This window comes from Thamnophis sirtalis, unplaced genomic scaffold, assembly GCF_051295495.1.
Source record: "Thamnophis sirtalis isolate CommonGarterSnake01/CBP01778 unplaced genomic scaffold, rThaSir2_p1.2 scaffold_3, whole genome shotgun sequence".
NCBI lineage: Eukaryota > Metazoa > Chordata > Lepidosauria > Squamata > Natricidae > Thamnophis > Thamnophis sirtalis.
The window spans coordinates 57,780,801-57,800,797 of NW_028261383.1; the positions used below are offsets into that span (position 1 = coordinate 57,780,801).

Here is a 19,997-nt window from a genome sequence, read left to right on the forward strand (position 1 = left end):
GCCCCAGATCTCTCCTAAGCGAACGAGTGGAACATCTGCCATTTTGAACTGAGGTAACGGAATGTTAGGCAACTGGCAGTTGGAACAGAGTTCTTTTCAGTTGGGGAGGAGGAGTAGAATGTCTAACTCCTTAGCATCAGAGCACGTTAATATAAGGCAACTGGCAGTTGGAACAGAGTTCTTTTCAGGTGGGGAGAAGGAGTAGAACTCCGTAGCATCAGAGTGTGTTAATTACTGTATAAGAAATACTAACAATCTAATGGTCATTTTAAAAAATCCTTTCTTAGCGAACACCTAGAAGCCAAGGGGAACATACATGCCATATTTCAAGTTTGTAGGCTTTACAGTTCTGGAGATTTCATGATGAGTGGTATTTGCCTTTATATATATAGATTCTTTCAATCAACTCCCCTACCCAAAGAATCAGTAATTCTTGATACATAGAATCAGATAAAATATCCTGAGCTTAAACAATTTCTACAGAAAGAGGAGCAAATTCTGACCAAAAAAAGAACGTCTGAGAATCGATCCATACATAAAACACGCTCTATTCCTTCACCCTTTATTCAACCTGGGCTTGCTTCCCACAACTCAATGGTTTCTTGATTTCTATTGCAGTTGGTGAATCCATGCAGAATTACCAAAAAGGAGAGAGAACTGAATAAGCTGAGCAATGGGGAAAAAACTGATCCCCCCCCCCAAAAAATCCACAAAACAGTCTCCCTTCCCTCTCCCATAATCACTGATCAGTCAACTACTGAGATCTGAGAAAAACTAGGGTTGGTGAAGTGGATTTGTGCTTGAAAAGTGGGGCCTTAAAAGCTGTAGCATCTCTACTCCTGCTCTTAACATTGGACTTAGATTGGAAAATACTTAACATTTACTTCTGTATCATGTGAGTATCTATGTATTTATTGAGTAATGAATGGTACTCAGAAAGTAATTGGCAACCAATAATACTCAGTGTCCTGCACAAGGATGATTCATGCATGGCAAATTGAAATGTTTTGTCTGGTCTTCCTGACAATTAGGTAATCCCATTAAAGGCTACCTGCAATTTGCTTGTAGCTAAATGGGTAGGCAGAATTGCACCTTAAACAAAGGTTGAGTGGAATAATAGTCCATTCTTGTTTGTTGAAAAAAGAAGAAAAAAGGTGGGGAGAGAAAAAGGCAACTATAGTCTTGATCCAAAGAAGAATTAAATTTCTCAGGCAGGCCAACATTTTCACTCTTTCATGACTAGATAGATTAATCCTCCTCCAGCCCATTACCCATGTCACCTGCAAGATTTGCAGAGCAGGACACTCCACACATTGTAATGACTGATGAGTTGCATGTGAAGATTGATGTTCAAGGCTAATAGCTATGTGCTATTGGAAAGAAACTTACTGTTTCTTTGCTCAAAATGCTTGGAGTTATTTAGACACAAACCAGCCCTCTTCTCTGTCTTCCAAATTTCTTGGTTTATTATTGCAAACATTCCAAATACATAGTCTGGTCATTGTGGCCCTGATATATCTAAAAATCAGCAGATGGGAAAGATTGCACAAATCGGTGTTTGTGCCCTCCATTCGACAACAGTTCCTGGACTACAATATCCTGATTATGACAAAAACAGGAAAATCTGATTCTGAATTATTGTCCTGAATTATTACTGTCCTGAATTAATTCTCTGTGAATATTCTGGTAAACACTCAAGCCATCAATTAATTTTCTTTGAAGTTTCTTCATCACTGATACACTGAGTTACCATTCAGAGTTTATAGATCAACTATCTGAAGAGATTCAAACTCTCCATTTTATTGGCTCAAATTTTATCAGCTTTTTCAAATGTTTTATAACATGAACCTGTTTCAGTTATTCCCCTGCCATTTCAGTTTGGTATGTATGAAGTATATCTATGCCTTTTCAACTCTTAAAATGAGCTATTTCTTCCCTATATTTCCAGTTGTACTAAAGCAGCTTTCTCCAGTCTAATATCCTGCAGATGTGCTACGCTACATTATGAGGTACAGATTCATTATGTCTAAGGGGGCCAGGTTAGGGAAAGGCCATCAAATTCAATGGCTGATTTGGGGCTGGTCCCTCTCTCAGTTCAAGTTCAACTCACAGACCAGTTGTTCTAAAGTTAAAATGGAGAGGGAAACATTTCTGCACAAACTATGTGGAAAAAAGAAGGAAAAAGAAAGGAATAAATAAATCTGTTTAGGCACTTTAACATTAACAGTATTGGCTCATATGATATAATCATGCTTTCATTGGACCCTTGCAATAGAATCAAATGAACTTCTTCACACATCACACTTCAAGGTATCAGTACAAAACTACTGAACAGCTACTGGATTATTGTTTTTAAAATTCAAACTCCTGCCAAAGCACAATTGGTTGGAGTGTAGATTATTTTATTTTATTTTCCCGAAAATTTTTATTTTTTTATTCTCTTACATACCATTTTAAGTATACATTCACATAATTATTTTTCTTCTTTACATTTATCATTTTTATACATTTGTTATTCCATTTTATAGATTATAATATACATATACAGTTTGGGTTGCTTTGCTTACCATCCCTTCCTCCTCTTGTAACACCACCTTGTTTTCCCTTTCTTTTCTTCCTCCCTGCCTTCTCTACTTTCCTCCTTCCTCCTTTCCCTTCCTTCTTCCCTTACCTTTCTCCTACTCCTACTCTTCCTCTTCCCCTACCTACACTCTCCCTTCCATCCTTCTCTCCTTACCTCTTTCTTCTTTCCCCCATCTTCCTTTCATTCTCTCCTCCTCTCTCTCCTTCTTTTCTATTATTATAGGTGTCTCTTTCAGGTCTCAGTTTGGTATTTCGGCAAACCCCAATATAATTGGTATCATTTCTTATTATAGATTATTTTATTATTAGGTTATATATCCCACATGATTTATACAATTTTTTAGGGTTAAACAGCCCTTTTGCTTACCAAAAACTGTTAATATCCTGTTAAACGGATTGGGTAAAAGAATATCCCTACACCATTCTAAAGGCATTAAATTAACAATTTAAGACTTATAAATCAGAGCAATGCAATACAAAAAGATTAACTTGCTCCCAATCACATTGTTCCCATTTTCACCCATTAATATTCAGCCAGTTCGCAGCAGCAACTCAGTTCTGCAACTCATGACAAGATTTGCTCATAAAAAAATACACTGTGATTCATGCCCCAGACACTCAGAAAATCTCATGCTAGTATAATCCTCTGCCAAAGATCCTGGAAAGTCAGGACTCAGATATACAGTACAAGGGTGAGATAAATGGATTACCGATGTGCTTAGGAGTACAGCACAGGCGGTTTGCCGTTACCACAATTTCTAGTAATGATAAACAAGCATGACTTACTCAGGTGCCAGACATGGCTTCTGCTTCATTCAACAATCATTTCAAAGATTTTTGCAGTGAAAGTCATTTGCAGATGTAGTTAAAAATCACAATGTTCAAACCACATAAGATATATGCCATGTTGAGCCCTAGTTCAATGTTTAAGACAGCCGAGTGGGTTCACAGTGCATATTAAGCCATAAATCTTAATTTACAAATTACAATGCCTGGGTTAAATATTAAGGCAAAATCAAGCAAACCACTGTATGCATTAGCAACCATGGCAAATAGATCAGAAGTACTTGATTTTTCTCTACTGAAACCTGATTTTTAATTTTTCTAAATGAACGCAAAGTACAATGCATGCTGATTTTCCTTTGTCAATCACGCTATCAACCTTAATGATGCAAAAAGTATATGTTTAATATCTTTTGCTTTATCTTCTATGTACATTGTGTAATTACCTGGAAGTAGTGAATTAGAATTGCACATGGGAAGGAACATATAATTTTCAGAAATCAAGTTACACTTCTAGAGATCAGAGCCAACCAAGCGAATTACAATAATAATGGACTAGTTAGGTAGCCAACTCATTTCTCCAATCCACCTCCTGCTTCCTCGCTCATTTTCATATGTACCTAGGCTGTGCAATGAACCAGATTTGAAAAGGAAACAGTAATATATACATAACACCTATTGACATATCCTTAAACATTTGTACCCTTTCTTGGGATACAAAAGAAAATAAAATGTTGGAATCCTTATTATATATACAAAATTCACTGCTTATCAAAAACAGCTGCATCCTCTTAAATGGATATGTAAAATCAAAATTATTCCTACAGTAAAGGGGTTAAATTAACAATTTCTCTTAAGATTTATAAACCAGAGAAATGAATTATGCAATACAAAAAGACTAATTTGCTCTCAATTACATTGTTCCTATCTCATCTATTAATATTGAGACAACTTGCAGCCACTCAGTTGCACAGCCCGTGACTAAATCTCAAGTCAGTACAGGCCTCATATAAATTAAAGATTAGCTTCTTCAGTTCACATTCAGTACTATACTTTTGGTTTATCGCTGTTTTATTTATGTTGGAAAAAGACTTCCATTAAATCCTTCAGAAAGGATGTTCCACACCTGTCCCTTTTAACATTTAGGATCTCATTTGGGCCTCTTTAGGTTTGGGGACAGTATTTTTCAGGACAGGCAGTCCTTGACTTACAACGATTCATTCAACGACCATTCAAAGTTATAACAATGCTGAAAAAAAGAGATTTATGATCAATGCCAGAAGTTAAGGCCATTGCAACATTCTTGCGGTCATGGGATCAAAATTCAGATGATGGGCAGTACTTACAATTGCAGGGGACCTGATGTTCCCCTCACCCTCCTGTCTCCACCCACACCTATGACTTTTTGGCCCTTGCCGGCCTGCACTCAGACACCCTCGCTCGCCTTTGCAATCTTCTTCCGGTCCATTGATGATGAGGCATGACCCGCCATATTGAATTGGCTTCACACAGTAAAAAAAAATGGGAGGGTGAGCCCAAAGCAGTTTTAAAAGGACAGAGTGCACCAAATCACCTCTTTCTGCTATGTTTCTGGGCCTTTTTTCCCTTTCTTAGTCCACAAAGCCAGCCCTAGCTCCACTACTGTAAAGCAGTGTTTTGTCGCTTAGCAACCAAACCTCTGGTCCCAATTGTGGTTGTAAGTCAAGGATTATCTTTATAGCATATAATGGTTATTGTACAACATTATTTAGCTTCACGTATGTTCCCAACACAAATAGGTCAGAAAGCTGTTGATTATCACCATATTTGTCACAGTTAAATGCCTCCAAGACTTGCACCATAAACTACACTGCTATGATAGCTCTTATGCATCCTACAGGGCACATTGTAAAGCCCTCTGATTTTGACCCTGAGATCATAAAATACCTTTGTTTCATAGCAGTAGAAACAATATGCATAGTGGCACTTAAAAGTTTGTGAACCCTTTTGAATTTTCATTATTTCTGCATGAATTTGACATGAAACAGGCTAAACCAAAATAGTAAATGGGAACAAATGAGCCATTTCACATTCCACAGAGTCTGGACTGATTGTAATTTCCATTCAGCATATACAGGATTTGAAACCGATTATTAGTTTTGATTCCAATTTTCATTCCCACATGAACCAAGATATAAGAGGGAATGCCTGTTCTATGCATCTCTGATGCCTCTGTGTAATATGTTGATTGATTTATTTTGATTGATTTATTCGGTTTGTATGCCGCCCTATTCCCGAGAGACTTGGGGCAGCTAACAATCAAAAAGGGAAGGGGGGAAATCAATAGCAGTTAGACTTATATACCGCTTCATAGGGCTTTCAGCCCCCTCTAAGTGGTTTACAGAGTCAGCGTATGTAAGCCACAGAACATATGAATCTCATTTCTTCCTTTGGGTTTATAATCTTCAGTTTTCCTTTGCTTTACAGACTTAAAAAGGTATTGAATGCAAAGATTGGTCTTAAAATCACTTTTTCATCACTATTCTAATTGCAAATGGTTGCTAAACAAGGCAATCCCTAAACTATCATTATTTGTTATATAATGTTATTATACACAATAAGACTTAATATCTTAGGTATTATGTGAGTCCACCCATGATTAGAACAAATCACTTAGTAGCACAAATATGCGTAAGAGAATAGCAGGCAGAGCTGGGTGAGGGTGGAGTTAAGTGCATCATCAGCTTAGTGTCACTATGTTGCCACAAGCAATCTAAATCTAGAGCCTCCACTCTCTAATCTAGTGTTGAGTGTTAGTTGAATAAAGCCTTGTGTATAGGCTTGAGAAGTAAATCTTAACATATAGTCCTGATCCTTTGTGCCTGACACCCAGAAACTCAGGATGCCATTTTGGCACCAAACAAAATTGATCTTCCTGGTTTAGAAGATGGGCTGTATTTTCACATGATCTACTTTTGAACTGTTGACTTCCGCTTCCAATCCTTACCTCCAATTTGAACTAAACCAACTGCCTTCTGAAAAGAACTATAGTTGATTGTACAAATTGATTTGTATTAGAGTATCACTTGTTTATAAGTTTGGGTGAATCCACACTACAGCACCTGATTACGTGTATGCCAGGAGATAAATGAATAAGAACAAAATATGCCCTTTCAAAAAAACAATTAAAGCTTCCCTGCACAAGTGTTCCCATATGGAATTATAGCTGCACTATAATTTTGGGGCAAAGGTTTGTAACTCCACAGGGCAGAAACATTACGTAACTATTACTTTAATTGTTCCCACTCCTGATATTTAGTTTCACCTTTTAAAGAAAAAAAAGTATTGAGCTTATGAGCACTGAAAACTAATTAACTTTTTAATTATCTCAAAGTCACAGGAAAGCATTTGATCGTCTCATTTAATCTATTGTGTAGCAAGGTTGAACCCCTCCTATAACATCCAAAGGTGGGTCCTTCCTAAAAAAAAAATTCTCTGATGATCAGGGGGCTCCTGTCTATCTTGGCTGATTGTTTCCTAAAGAGCATCTCTTTCCCTTGTCCCCCAAGGTCCCCCACACATTCCATCACAATTTTTTTTTATATTAAGCATGAACTAAGCCTTGTCTTAATTATAGAGTGTTTTCTGCCATTATTATTATTATTATTATTATTATTATTATTATTATTATTATTATTATTATTGATATTATTATAGAGTCACTTGATTGTAGGATGGGTAGATATATAAATGAGATGAATGAGACATTATTATCTTTCACAACAATGCAAAGTCGCAGCTGCCCATTCTTTAGCTCAGAGTTCCCAAAGGTTTCTGGCTTTCTAGGTGGGGGGGGGGAAGAGGGGAGGGTGTTGGGTGAGTGGCCAGCAAGCAAAGGTTGGGGAGGGACCCCTGCTTTAGCTGGTGTTGATTTTCATATGCATCAAGTTCACCATTGGTCTAAAATGGTACAGATTCTCCTGTTTAAGCAGGGCTTTGGACTAGAAGACCTCCAAGCTACCTTCTAACCTTGTTATTCTGTATCCCTAGAATGTCATAATGTATATAGATCCAAGCAATGTGGCAACTGATGTGGAAATTTTCTCAATGCTCAGATTAATAGTGCTGTCCAAGATTTTTTGATATGGGACCCAGTATCCCAATAACTACTGAGACCATCACACCTGGTTTGTTTATTTCTATAGCCACCTAACTCAACCTAGCCATTTTTACAATCCACAATGGGTCTAGATCTCTTACCCCTTATCAGAGGGAATGATTGTATTACATCATTCTAAAAACTTACTATCCAAATTGTCATTTTCTATGGCATAAAGAACGTTTCTAGGTTCTGCCAACAAAAGTGCGTATAGTCAAGGCTATAGTTTTCCCAGTTGCAATGTATGGCTGTGAAAGTTGGACCATAATGGCCAAAGCGCCAAAGAATTGAAGCCTTTGAACTATGGTGCTGGAAAAGACTCCTGTGAATCCCTTGGACTTCAAGGTGATCAAACAGGTAAGTCCTAGAGGACTGCTCTTTAGAAGGCCAGATCCTGAAGATGAAACTCAAATACTTTGGCCAACTAATGAGAAGGAAGGCGTCAGACCTGGAAGCCATCTTTTACTCACTGGAGAAGAGCCTAATGCTGGGAAAGACTGAGGGCAGAAGAAGGGGACAACAGAGAATGAGGTGGTTGGATGGAGTCACTGAAGCAGTAGCCGTGAGCTTTAATGAACTCAGGGGGATGGTAGAGGACAGGAAAGCCTGGAGGAACACTGTCCATTGGGTCGTGATGGGTTGGACATGACTTTGCAACTAACAACAACAAGGTTCTTCCTTCTTAAATCTATAAGTAGAGTTGATAGGAAGAAGGCAAAAGTATTCACAGATCCCCCGTTAATCAGATGAAGTCACTTTTTTGGAGTCTCAACATCTTAAATCTTGATAATCTAGTGTATTATTGGGATAAGGGCTTTTATATGCTTTTATAGTTCTCCTCCCTGCTGTAAATAGCAATAGCACTTAGACTTCACAGTGCTTTACAGTTGCTCTCTAAGTGGTTTACAGAGTCAGCAATATTGCCCCCAACAATCTGGGTCCTCATTTTACCAACCTCGGAAAGATGGAAGGCTTGGCTTAAAACTATATAAGAGCCAAGCTATTGTGTGAAAACACTGTTACCATTCTGAAATGATAAGTGCATAATGCAAATTAAATCCCTTATCTGGAGACAGCCAAGGATAGTACAAGCCAATTTGTTTCTCATTCTTTCTTGTCAACTGAGAAAGGCAACCCAAATACAATGAACCAACAGCTGCTGTCTATCTGTTGTCTGGAGAACAAATGGAGAGAAGTTACATGTTGAGTGGTCAACATGAATGAATGATTTATTGCTGATATTTAAACATACACAACAATCTAGGTGTTATATTGGAGATGTAAATCATGTATCTTAACTGCCTACAATTTGTGGCATAATTTAAGGTCTTCACATTTTTAATGAGTTTTCACATTAGGCTAACCCATAATTTACTTATATTGTATACTTTAATTGCATACAGCCAATTCTATAATGCATCAATAAACAGTTAAAAAACAATCCACAATAAACATAACTAATAACTGTTAAAATAAGTTCTTGATATATATTCAAAATCATCTATTAGAATAATCCTCTTTGGTTACTCTTCTAAAAACCATGCAGTTTTTTTGACTTTGATTAAATGCAGACTGTGAAGCCAACTATTATGGCTTATAAACCATGACTTACAGCCTGGTGCATAAATCCCATCTTGCTTTTAACTGCTCTTCCAACAAGATCCCATTACTATAGATCACAGATAAGAAGAGGATGAATCAATTTGTGAAAGAAGCATAATTGTCTTTCCTAATAAAATTTGGGCTCAATTGTTTCAGTAACTCCAATTTAAATATTTTTCTTTTTAAATTCCATTCACATTTCTCACAACATGAACAACTATCATAAATAAAGGAAAATGAACACCTGCTAAAGTTGCTCAGAAATAAGGGTACATTCATACCCACATTATCCTGCTAAAAATATTTTAGGATTATTACTTACTGCAAGAAAAAAGTACTTTTTGAAATTCTTTTCTCTCTGACAAAGATCAATAAGGAAAGAAGCTACATTAGGTTACTCAATTGTAAAGCACTGTGATATGAAAAATGCCCAAATTATGCACAATCAGATGATATGTGATGCAGAACGATCTGTTATGGCATCCAGTCACTAAAAATGCAGAACACAAAAACAGAGGCCAGAAGTCCTTTTCCTCAATCTGGCACTTATTACTTTACTAATTCAAGTTGCAACCTGATTCATTGAAAGCACCTAAAATATGCTGAGGAGAACTTAATACTGATACCAACTGAACCTAAATTCTACAGTTTTATTCAATGGTTGAACAATGTCAGGTGGAATTTCAAGTTGTGTTCTGCTAATACACTAGAAATTCAATATGTCTCTCTTCTCAGAATTAAATATACAACTACAAGTAAAAAAGACCACAGAAGAGAGGAATATATAAACACATTTGTGGAAAGCATACTGCAAGCCACTGAGTAACTTGCTATAAAGCAGCCACTAAGACCTGTTTTGGCATTGAGAGCAGATTAAGAAATTTCCTGAAGGAACTACTACAGGATATCTAGGAACAATTATAAATGATAGCATGCGGTTATTAGCTTTTGGAAATATAATCAGTCATATCTCACCTCTACTTAAATCAAAAGGCACAACAGTAGATCCAGAATTATCTTCTGGTGTGTCAGGGAATTAATGTAGAACTACATTCATTAGAGAGTCAGAAATTTATATCAAAACCTAGTTTGTAACCAAAAGAATTGGGATTCTGATTCCAATAATTCCTATCCGTGTGGCTGAATATTTCAATAATGAATTACCACCCAGAACTTCCCAGCTTGGAGAAAGACACTCTAGTACAAAGATAAGGATTTTTTCAAAAGAGCTGAAGTTCAGGTGTGACTTAGACCTTGAGATTTAGCAGCAAATCTTTCCAGGTGGTATGTCTAAGGTTCATGTATTATGGACTCTGAAACAATGTTGTGAGATCACTTTGCAAACCAACTCACTCCCATCTCCATCTGGAAATCTCTTTTGCATAAGCACTGCCCATTCCAAACAGCCTAATAAATAGTGCATGCAAAACTAAACCCCCCTCTGTTTTTTCAAAATTACTCCAGCAAAAAAATCTGTGAATTAGGAAAGCAGCACTTTTACAGCACTAGTTCTACAGCAAACACTCAAGGGCAAGGTGTAGAATCAGCACCATGATTACATTTAAGCTACTAATGGGTCTCAACTATGGAGAGGGGGGGGGAGTATTTCTTTTTTAAATAGTATCTTACAACAAAAACAAAAAAGCGAAGCCAAACCAAGAAAACAGTGTATATTGTGGGTTGTCTACTGTGTCAAGAGTGTTGCATAACAGGGAAAGGGGGGGGAAATGTAGCTTATGATAGGTTATAGCCAACCTATTTAAGTCAAGCTTTAGTCCAAGAAGGTGTCTGTGAGTACTGAAATCAGAATGCAGCCAGATAGACTAGTTCCCCCAACATACACCCTTCTCTTTATGCCCTGTAGCAGAGAACACTCCCTTCAAAATCTCTTACGGGAGCACTTCCATTCCCAGTGTTGTATGACTTGAGAGCTGTAGCAAAGATCCCAAATCGGGGAAGGAAAGGCCACGGATTTTAAGAAGGGAATCTTTAAAATGCTGACAGTTCCCAATCTCTTCGGCACATAGGCATTGACCGCTTTCTGCAAGCAGCCTCCCTAGAGGGAGATACAAGTCTCACGCCTACGTCTCCGGCAGAGGCTCGATGCAAAGCGAGCCTCCAGGCGTATCTATGGTGTACGCATCACAGATGGCTGCCCCCACCCCACCATCACCACGCCTGCCCTGAAACGGGGCTTCCATCAAAAGGACGGCACCAGGCTTTTCTTTTCGCGAACCAGGCATCGAGAAGGCGAGAGAGAGGGGGGGAGAGAGAGAGCCCTGGCCGTCGAGAAGAGCTCACGACCCGAGAGGGCTCCCCCACCTCCCCGATCCACCATTCACACAACTGCAATGCAGCTTTTACAACCCTGCCCCCCCACCACCACTTCCTCGCGACACACCGCCCGACCTTTGGGCTTCGGCAAGTCCCGCTCAACTGATACCCCCAGTCTCCCCCCACTCCTCCGTCCCTGGTGCCTTCCCAGTGCGAGAACCAAGGCAGAATAAGATACAGAACAATGAAGGGGTCGGAGAAGGAGGAAAAAGAGGAGGAGGAGGAGGAGGAAAAGGGGAGAAAGCTTGGGAAGGGGGAGTCAGACTCACCTTTCACTTGAGTTTCATATTCCGCGATAATCTCTTTGTCTTTCTTGAACTTTGCTTGCGATGACATCTTTGGGGGACAGCGCTGCCCTGCTCAGTCCGCGCGGGCGAGCCGGATTTTCGTTTCCTCCTCCTCCTCCTTCGGCGCCCTCGCCCGCTGTTCTTGCCTTCGAGTCCCCCACAAGCGCACTCCTGCCGCTCGCCCTCCTTTTTCCTCCTCCCTCCCCTCCCCGAGCCCGATCTGCTCCAGAGGAGAGAGCGAGAGAGACTCTCAGCAAAGAGAAGAAGGGCAGCTTCTCCCCTCTCCGTCGGCCAGCCGATTCCCCGGCATTTGCCTTCGGGCCAGCTCGGAGGCAAGGCAGGGAGAACCTGCTGGGAACGCTCGGGAGCTGCCGCCGCCGCCGCCGAGAAGCGGGGTGAATGGAGGGGAGGAGCGAGGAGGGTGTGTCACCTGCACCCAAGCAGGCTTCGACGAGGAAGTGGTGGTGGAGGGGGAGAGGTTTGTCTAGAAAAAAAAAAGACGCCGATAAATAAATCGATAAATAAAGACGAGCGCCGGAAGCTCCTCCGCGGAAAAAGGCTTGCAAGGAGAAGTGGAGGAAGCGAAGGGGAAACTCAGGCTCCTCCTCCGTTTAGCGTGTAGGTAGTATAACGCCGCGGCTGAGGAGGCGCGGAGGAGAAGCTCAGGGAGCCGCAAAGAGCTCGTGCGTTGCGCCGATCTTCCTCTCCCAGCGAACTTAGCCGGGCAGCGGCTGAGGGTTTCAGCGGGGCTTCTTGCGCGCGGGAGAGCTGCCTCCTTCTGACGGGCAGGCTTGAATGAAGTTGGCCCCGCGTCACTCACCGAGCAAAAGGCCCGCCTTCCCTCTTTTGCAACCACTGACACATTGTGGGCTACAGGGGCATTGGAAGTCGCTGCGAGGGAGGAGGAGCGGGGCAACGGGGTTCGGCCGAGGCGGCGTGCGCGCAAGGGCGAGACGGGGCGGAAGGGAAAGCTCTGCGGAAGCCTCTGGGCTTGGGCTTCGGGGTGAACCGCGAGCCGGTTTTCCGCTTTGCAAGTCGAGGGACGCAAGTCGAGGGAGACGGGGCGTCCGAGGGAAAAGGCCAGAATGGGGAGGGGGTGTCGGGCGGGGGGGGAGGTGTCTCTTTCTCCTTCAAATCGCCATTCACTCTCGAACAGTCTTGTAACCTGGCGACCTCGAGTGAAGTTTTGAGGGGAAAGGGGGGCTTAATCAAACTCTCCGCTCTGCCCGGAAACTTCCCTTCTGAATGCCTTTCTCTCCCCTGTTGTAACCAACTTTTGAGGTTGGTTGCTCCATATGCGGAGCCGCGCTTTGCTATCTTGTAAGGGCTTCAAAATCAGGTTCCGCAATCTTTTGGGACTCTGCTCCTTCACGGTAAGGCCTCAAAGGACACGGCTGCTCAGCACTGTTGAAAACAGGACAGTTTACTTCTAGGTAATTATGAACAGAATTGCAGTCTTGGCCTTATTACATCCATCTTGTGGCTGTCTTTGCAGACTTGTGGGACTTAAATGAATCAGGCTTTGCTCCAGTTTGATGGATTTCCTTAAGATACAGTGCTAACCAATAAACTGATCCAGTAGATCAGGCTCCCAAATCCTATGATTGCTTGGTTTCAGGATCATCCTGCAACCACCCTACTTACCAGAAGCTGAAGTTCAGATATAACTTAGTACTGAAGCAGGGTGTGCTTTGCCTGCAGTCTATTAAAGAAACAGTAGGTTGCTCAGATAAGAAAGCATAATATATATCCACCACTAGCTGGGTTCATCAATTGTGCTAAGCCAAAATCCATAAAAGAACATAATGCAGTGCTTGAAATTGGTCAATGAAGACTGTAGAGTGAATCCAAGGAAAAAGTGGAATTTGAATCATCCAACAGGACTGAGTTGGGACATAAGATATTCTTAAATAAATACAATAATCCATCTAAACCAGGGGTGTCAAACTCAAGGCCTGCGGGCCAGATCCGGCCTGCGATGTGACTAGATCTGGCCTGTGGAGCTGCTCTGGAGACAGTGAAGAACCAGCCCAGGATGGGTCCTATAACTTGATGGCAGCCACCCGGACCAAAATGTGGTGAGCCTTAGATCCATGGTGCAGCTGTGGAGCCATCAAGGAGTCGCCTCATCCCCGCCCCCTGTACACTTGCCGCCTCCTGTGTGCATGCCCAGTGGGTGTGGCTGTGCTGCCAATCTCACCCCCTCCCCTCATCCTTTCCTGAGTGTGGAGGAAGGACAAGATGAGAAAGAGGGAAGGAGGAAGGAAGGAGATGGGAATGAGAGAACATTATGACATTTTAAGAGTTCTTTCATGTAAGTTTCATAACCTCAGGTGCCATGAAAGGAAGCAAGTATTGCATGTGGCTCTCAACCCCTTCACAAGTTGCCCTCAACCTGGAATTTTGAATGTGACAGAAAAGGGATTATACACAGTAGGTGGGAACAGTTAGATTGTAGTTGCATTAAGTGAATGAAGTTTAACTTTTATAAAATGAAATGTAGTTTCATCTTGCTTGGTCCATTTTTTAAAAGTGCTGCTCCGACATAGAGGGAAACTACAGGTAGTCCTCAACATCATTCATTTAATGACCATTCAAAGTTACAATAGCATAGAAGTTTTCTAAATTATGACCATTGCAGCATCCCCATGGTCACATGATCAAAATTCAGAACTTGGCAACTGGCATGCATTTATGACTGCTGCAGTGTCCTAGAGTCATGGGATCACCTTTTGCAACCACACCTGGAATACTGCATCCAGTTGGGGGTCACCACATTACAAAAAAGGATGTTGAGACTTTGGGAAAAGTGCAAAGAACAGCAACTAAGATAATTAAAAGTCTGAAAACTAAAACATATGAAGAATGGTTGGAAGAATTGTATATAGCCAATCTAGAAAAAAGAAGGACTAGGGGTGATACGATAGCAGTATTCCAATTTTTGAGGGGCTGTCCCAAAGAAGATAAGGGTCAACTTATTTTCCAAAGCACCAGAAGGCAAGACAGTAAATGATGGATTGTAGATTGTAGAAGTTTATTTGTATGCCGCCCTTTTCCCTGGGGGGACTCAGGGCGGCTCACAACCCAAAGGGGAGGGGGAGACAAACTTTTAACATATAAGACAATACATAATTAAAAACACAACATTCATAGCATTCGGGCGGGTTACAGTCTTAGCCCCAGGCCTGACGGGATAGCCAATAATAGCAATAATAGCAATAACAGTAGACTTATATACCGCTTCATAGGGCTTTCAGCCCTCTCTAAGCGGTTTACAGAGTCAGCATATTGCCCCCAACAACAATCCGGGTCCTCATTTTACCCACCTCGGAAGGATGGAAGGCTGAGTCAACCCTGGGCCGGTGAGATTTGAACCGCTGAACTGCTGATCTAGCAGTCAGCCTGCAGTGCTGCATTTAACCACTGCGCCACCTTGGCTCTTGGCCAGATTCTGAGGGCTGTGCGGAAGGTCTGGAGGGTGGTGAGGGTACGAATCTCCATGGGGAGATCGTTCCATAGGGTCGGAGCTACCACCGAGAAGGCTCTCCTCCGCGTAATTGCCAGTCGGCATTGACCGGCAGATGGAACTCGGAGGAGGCCTAATCGATGAGATCTAATAGGTCGTGTGGAGGTAATTGGCAGTAGGCGGTCTCTCAAGTACCCAGATCCACTACCATGTAGGGCTTTATGGGTGACAAGTAGCACCTTGAAGCGTACCCGGAGATCGACAGGCAGCCAGTGCAGCTTGCCGAGGATAGGTGTTATGTGGGTGAAGCGAGGTGCACCCACAATCGCTCGCGCGGCCGCATTCTGGACTAGCTGAAGTCGCCGAATACTCTTCAAGGGCAGCCCCATGTAGAGCACATTGCAGTACTCCAGCCTAGAGGTCACAAGGGCACGAGTGACTGTTGTGAGAGCCTCCCGGTTCAGGTAGGGGCGCAACTGGTGCACCAGGCGAACCTGGGCAAATGCCCCCCTGGTCACAGCTGACAAATGGTGTTCGAAAGTCAGCTGTAGATCCAGGAGGACTCCAAAGTTGCGGACCCTGTCTGAGGGGTATAATGTTTGACCCCCCAGCCTGAGAGGGGGAATACGTACCGAATTGGTGGGAGGAAAACACAACAGCCACTTGTTCTTATCTGGGTTGAGCACGAGTTTGTTAGCCCTCATCCAGTCCCTAACAGCTTCAAGTCCCTGGTTCATCACGTCCACCGCTTCATTGAGTTGGCACGGGGCGGACAGATACAACTGCGTATCGTCCGCATACTGGTGGTACTTTATTCCGTGCCGCCGAATGATCTCGCCCAGCGGTTTCATGTAGATGTTGAAAAGTAGGGGGGACAAGACCGAACCCTGCGGCACCCCATATGTTAGGGGCCTAGGGGTCGATCTCTGCCCTCCAACTAACACCGACTGCGACCTGTCTGAGAGGTAAGAGGAGAACCACTGCAAAACAGTGCCTCCCACCCCCACCTCCCGCAGTCGTCACAGAAGGATACCATGGTCGATGGTATCGAAAGCCACTGAGAGGTCAAGGAGAACCAGGATGGAGGCAAAGCCTCCATCCCTGGCTCTCCAGAGGTCATGGATGGAAACTAATCAAGCAGAGAAGCTACCTGGAGTTGAGGAAAAACTTCCTAACATGACAATTAACCAGTGGAACAGCTTGCCTCCAGAAGTTATAGGTGCTTCATCACTGGAAGTTTTTAAGAAAAGACTGGACAACAACCTATCTGAAATCGTATAGGATCTCCTGCTTGAGCAGGAGGTTGGACTAGAAGACCTCCAAAGTTCCTTCAGGCTCTGTTCTGATTGATTGATTGATTGATTGATTGACCTTCTGACAGGCAAAGTCAATGGAGATGTCAGATTCATTTAACAACTGAATTGATTCACTTAACAACTTTGGTGAGAAAGGTCATAAAATGGGACCAAAGTCACTTAACCACTGTCTTGCTTAGCAACAGAAATGTTGGCCTCAATTTGGCTTATAAGTCAAGGACTACTCTATAGCCTTTGCCTTAAATGATATGTACCTCTTTTAATTGGGTGAGAACTCTACATGTTATGGATTTGTTTCATCCGCTCTTCATCTGAGCATATGGCATCAACCATAGGCCACTTTGTATGAGCTACATAAGATGTGGGAGGAGTAGAAGAAAGGAAAGATGATCTGTAACAGATGCCGAGAACAACAAATAGAAGTGACCAAATAAAGGAGACTAAGATCCATCCATGCCAGTTAAGTATTAAGACTCAAAAATGACATGATTTTTTGTAAAGACCTAAACAGTAATGCAATTCAGTCCTATGCTTATACCAAAATAAAACAAGTTGGTTTAATCCACAGTAAATGCATGTAGAACTTATATTTGTCTAATGTTACTTAGGTAAGACTTAAGTTCTTCCAGATATTGCAGAGTAACTTCATTAGTATTTTAGAAAGTTTATACATTTTTATTGTGTATGAGGTCAAAATGAGTGCATATTCTCAATACCACCAATAATAATGAAATATGCATTAACGTACACTATTTGAGTATGTGAAGTGTGTATGGCCGTTTTATGTTTATGGAAACCATGGGCACTTTTAAATGTTTTTGGATTGTGTCCAATATATGAAACATATTCCAGGAAAGCAGATCTGTGTTATATCCATTTCTAAGACATGCATTGTTAGTACACTGATTTGCTTCAACAGCCAATTTGAGTTATGATACCATCACTGTCTTAGCATATCCATCCTTGCAGTAATGTTTGCTGAATATTTAATTACAACAAAGAACAGGAATATTACATTGCCTTATAAACAGCAAGTCATACATGGAAGATCATTGCCTCTTAGTAAAATAACCATATGCTTGCAAGTTAAAATATTTTGCAGTCTAGAGTAACTTATTTAGTAGCTGGATCTATGCATATTGTGTTTGGTTTGTAAAATAAAACATAATATTGGTTTTATTTTTATTTTACTGTTGATGATGCTGACCTGTAAGCGCTTTTTTGGTGTGGTGGTATCATCCCCCCCCCCCCAATTATCCACTAGAAATAAAACATTTCACTACTTTAGTTGGAGTTTAGGCAGTTGGTGAGTTTTTATTTTTTAACTAATGTTGTGTTGCATAACTCATGCTGATGATTTTTTTTTAGCCTTCAACTAAGTAGTGTGTGATATAGAAGGGTATCTTTTTATCAATAATGCATATTTATTTTGTAGCTTTTATTACCGTAACCACTGAATATGCAGTACTTGATATGTAATGCAAAATATTTTAAAATAAGTAAATAATTCATGCCATTTTTTTTTTCTCTGAGCAGTTCATTTTTTTTTCTCTGCACATGCTATCTTCTCTCTCCCTGGCAATCCAACCAAGGTCACCCCTGAGTTTCAAAATAATGTATTCTTGAATTAAAGAAGGTGTTAAGAGAACTGACCCATATAAAGAACTATTCCCTGAACAAAGGCTCTTAAGTTGAAGGCTATTAAAGAATTTTGGATTTCTACAAAGGAGCTGGTTTTGTAGGTCAGGTAAAGCATTGTTTAACATTGAATATTCCCCATTTCAGTGCTCCAGTTAAAACTTACAAAGATCACTGATACTGTATTAGTTCCATGCTCTCAATCACATATTCACTGCAATTGCCTAAAGGAGAAAAAAAAGCCCATCATATGCATATAGCTGTATGGGCATGATTCCAGAACTCAAAAATATAAATGGAAAACCATCGGGGGATTTGATCTTATGGGTGAGGTTGCTGTTAAGGTTGAAGGCAAGTAATGTTGTTATGGTTGTGACGTATGATGGAGAACAAGGAGAGGTCACTTTCAGAGAAGGCAAAATTGTTGTCTTATACCAGAACTAGTAGGATGGGAAGCAGGTTCAAAGTCTGCGTGGCACGACAAATCCGCCCTCGTCAAAATAGCGGTGATTAAACCGTGTCGCTAAAGCCGTGACGTCATCACCGTGCGTCATCACCGCCACGACAACAGCATGGCGACAGAAGGGCGTTCTACATGCTTCGTTCTTTGACAAGAAGAACGAAGGTAGCCCTCCTCCTCCAGCTGACAACGGCAGCGGGCATGGGGCAAAGTGGGCTGCCCAGCAGCAGCAGCCCGCGGGAAGGGTCCAGCTCAGCCGCGGGGGGTAGCAGGAAGCCCGCGGGGGGCCCGAGTGGGTCCGTCGACGCCGCCTGCCCTGCCTCTTCCTCCAGGGGAGGCGCCAGCGGCAGAGGAGGACGCGGCAGCGGTGGCGGCTGAGGCTCTCCCGGGGCCGGCGAAGCGGGTTTGCCCGCCGGCGGCGGCCACCCATCCAAGGAGATGTTGTTGAGGAAGAAGAGGGTGGCCTGCCTCCGCCGTGCGTCGCCGCCCCGCCGCCCTGCTTTTGAGCCCCTAGGTTTAGGGTTAGGGTTAGGGTTAGGGTTAGGGTGCTTCGGTAGGCACGGATTTGCCCTCCGCGGTTATGTCATCACGGTAGGGTCGTTTTTTCTTAGCGCTTCGGATGCCGCGGATTTGCCTCCGCACTTATGTTGGCGCGGATAAGGGCTTTGTGGTTTTGTGGTGGAACCCAAAGTCTGTGGGTACCCTATGGGGCAGGATGGGGGAGACAGATGAGGAGGGGCCATTGCAGCATCTCTGCAGTCAGTTATAAGGGGGAATCCACTCAAATTTTGTACATGTGAGCGCAGAGGTCCTGCAGTATCTGTAACTTCAAAACCAGGCTGTTAGGGTTCCAAATAGCACCAAAAGTGAATCAGAGTCCAAGGAAAAATATTGCTCAAAGTTCAAATTTATTAAGAGAGCCATGTTGGCTCATCTGGGAAAACCCAAATCTGAAAGCATCCCAGTTTTCCCCACCTAGTTGAAAGTTCAAGATCTTACCCTCACAAGTCCATCGCATGATCCAACCTCCCACTGCCATGCTGGCAGTTCCACCCATCCAGTTCCGGTCAGGTGCAGAGACAAACCATGACCTTGACTTTCTAGAAAGAATTTTGTTGTGACTACATAGTATGTGACTCCTTACAATCCCCCCTCCCATTTACCTACAATAGAAAATGCATAGCAGAATAATAGAAAGTATGGCAGGCCAAAGACCCAATAGAAAAGATGGCTGCAGTACTGACACAGGTTGTAAGTAACTTGGAGGGGGGTCCTTTATAACCATTGTAAATAAGTTTAGGACTACCTGTATAGCAGTGGTGGGTTCCGGATCCCATTGCAACTGATACAGTGCAAGGGGGCCAGGCATCTACCACGTGCATGCACGCAA

The 19,997-nt window shown here is 42.2% G+C and overlaps 1 protein-coding gene across 2 annotated transcripts in view; it reads right to left on the minus strand.

Annotated features, from left to right (window-relative positions):
- Positions 1 to 12,502, minus strand: part of SRGAP3 (SLIT-ROBO Rho GTPase activating protein 3) — a 203,510-nt gene extending 191,008 nt beyond the window's left edge. Inside the window, exon 1 of one of the 2 annotated variants that reach the window (XM_087708926.1) lies at positions 11,710 to 12,502. In XM_087708926.1, coding sequence (XP_087565052.1) covers positions 11,710 to 11,776 — 67 coding nt within the window. In that variant the 5' untranslated portion in view covers positions 11,777 to 12,502. The remainder of the gene's footprint in view (positions 1 to 11,709) is intronic. The other variant, XM_087708927.1, reaches the window with a different exon arrangement.
- Between the last annotated feature and the right edge of the window lie 7,495 nt (positions 12,503 to 19,997).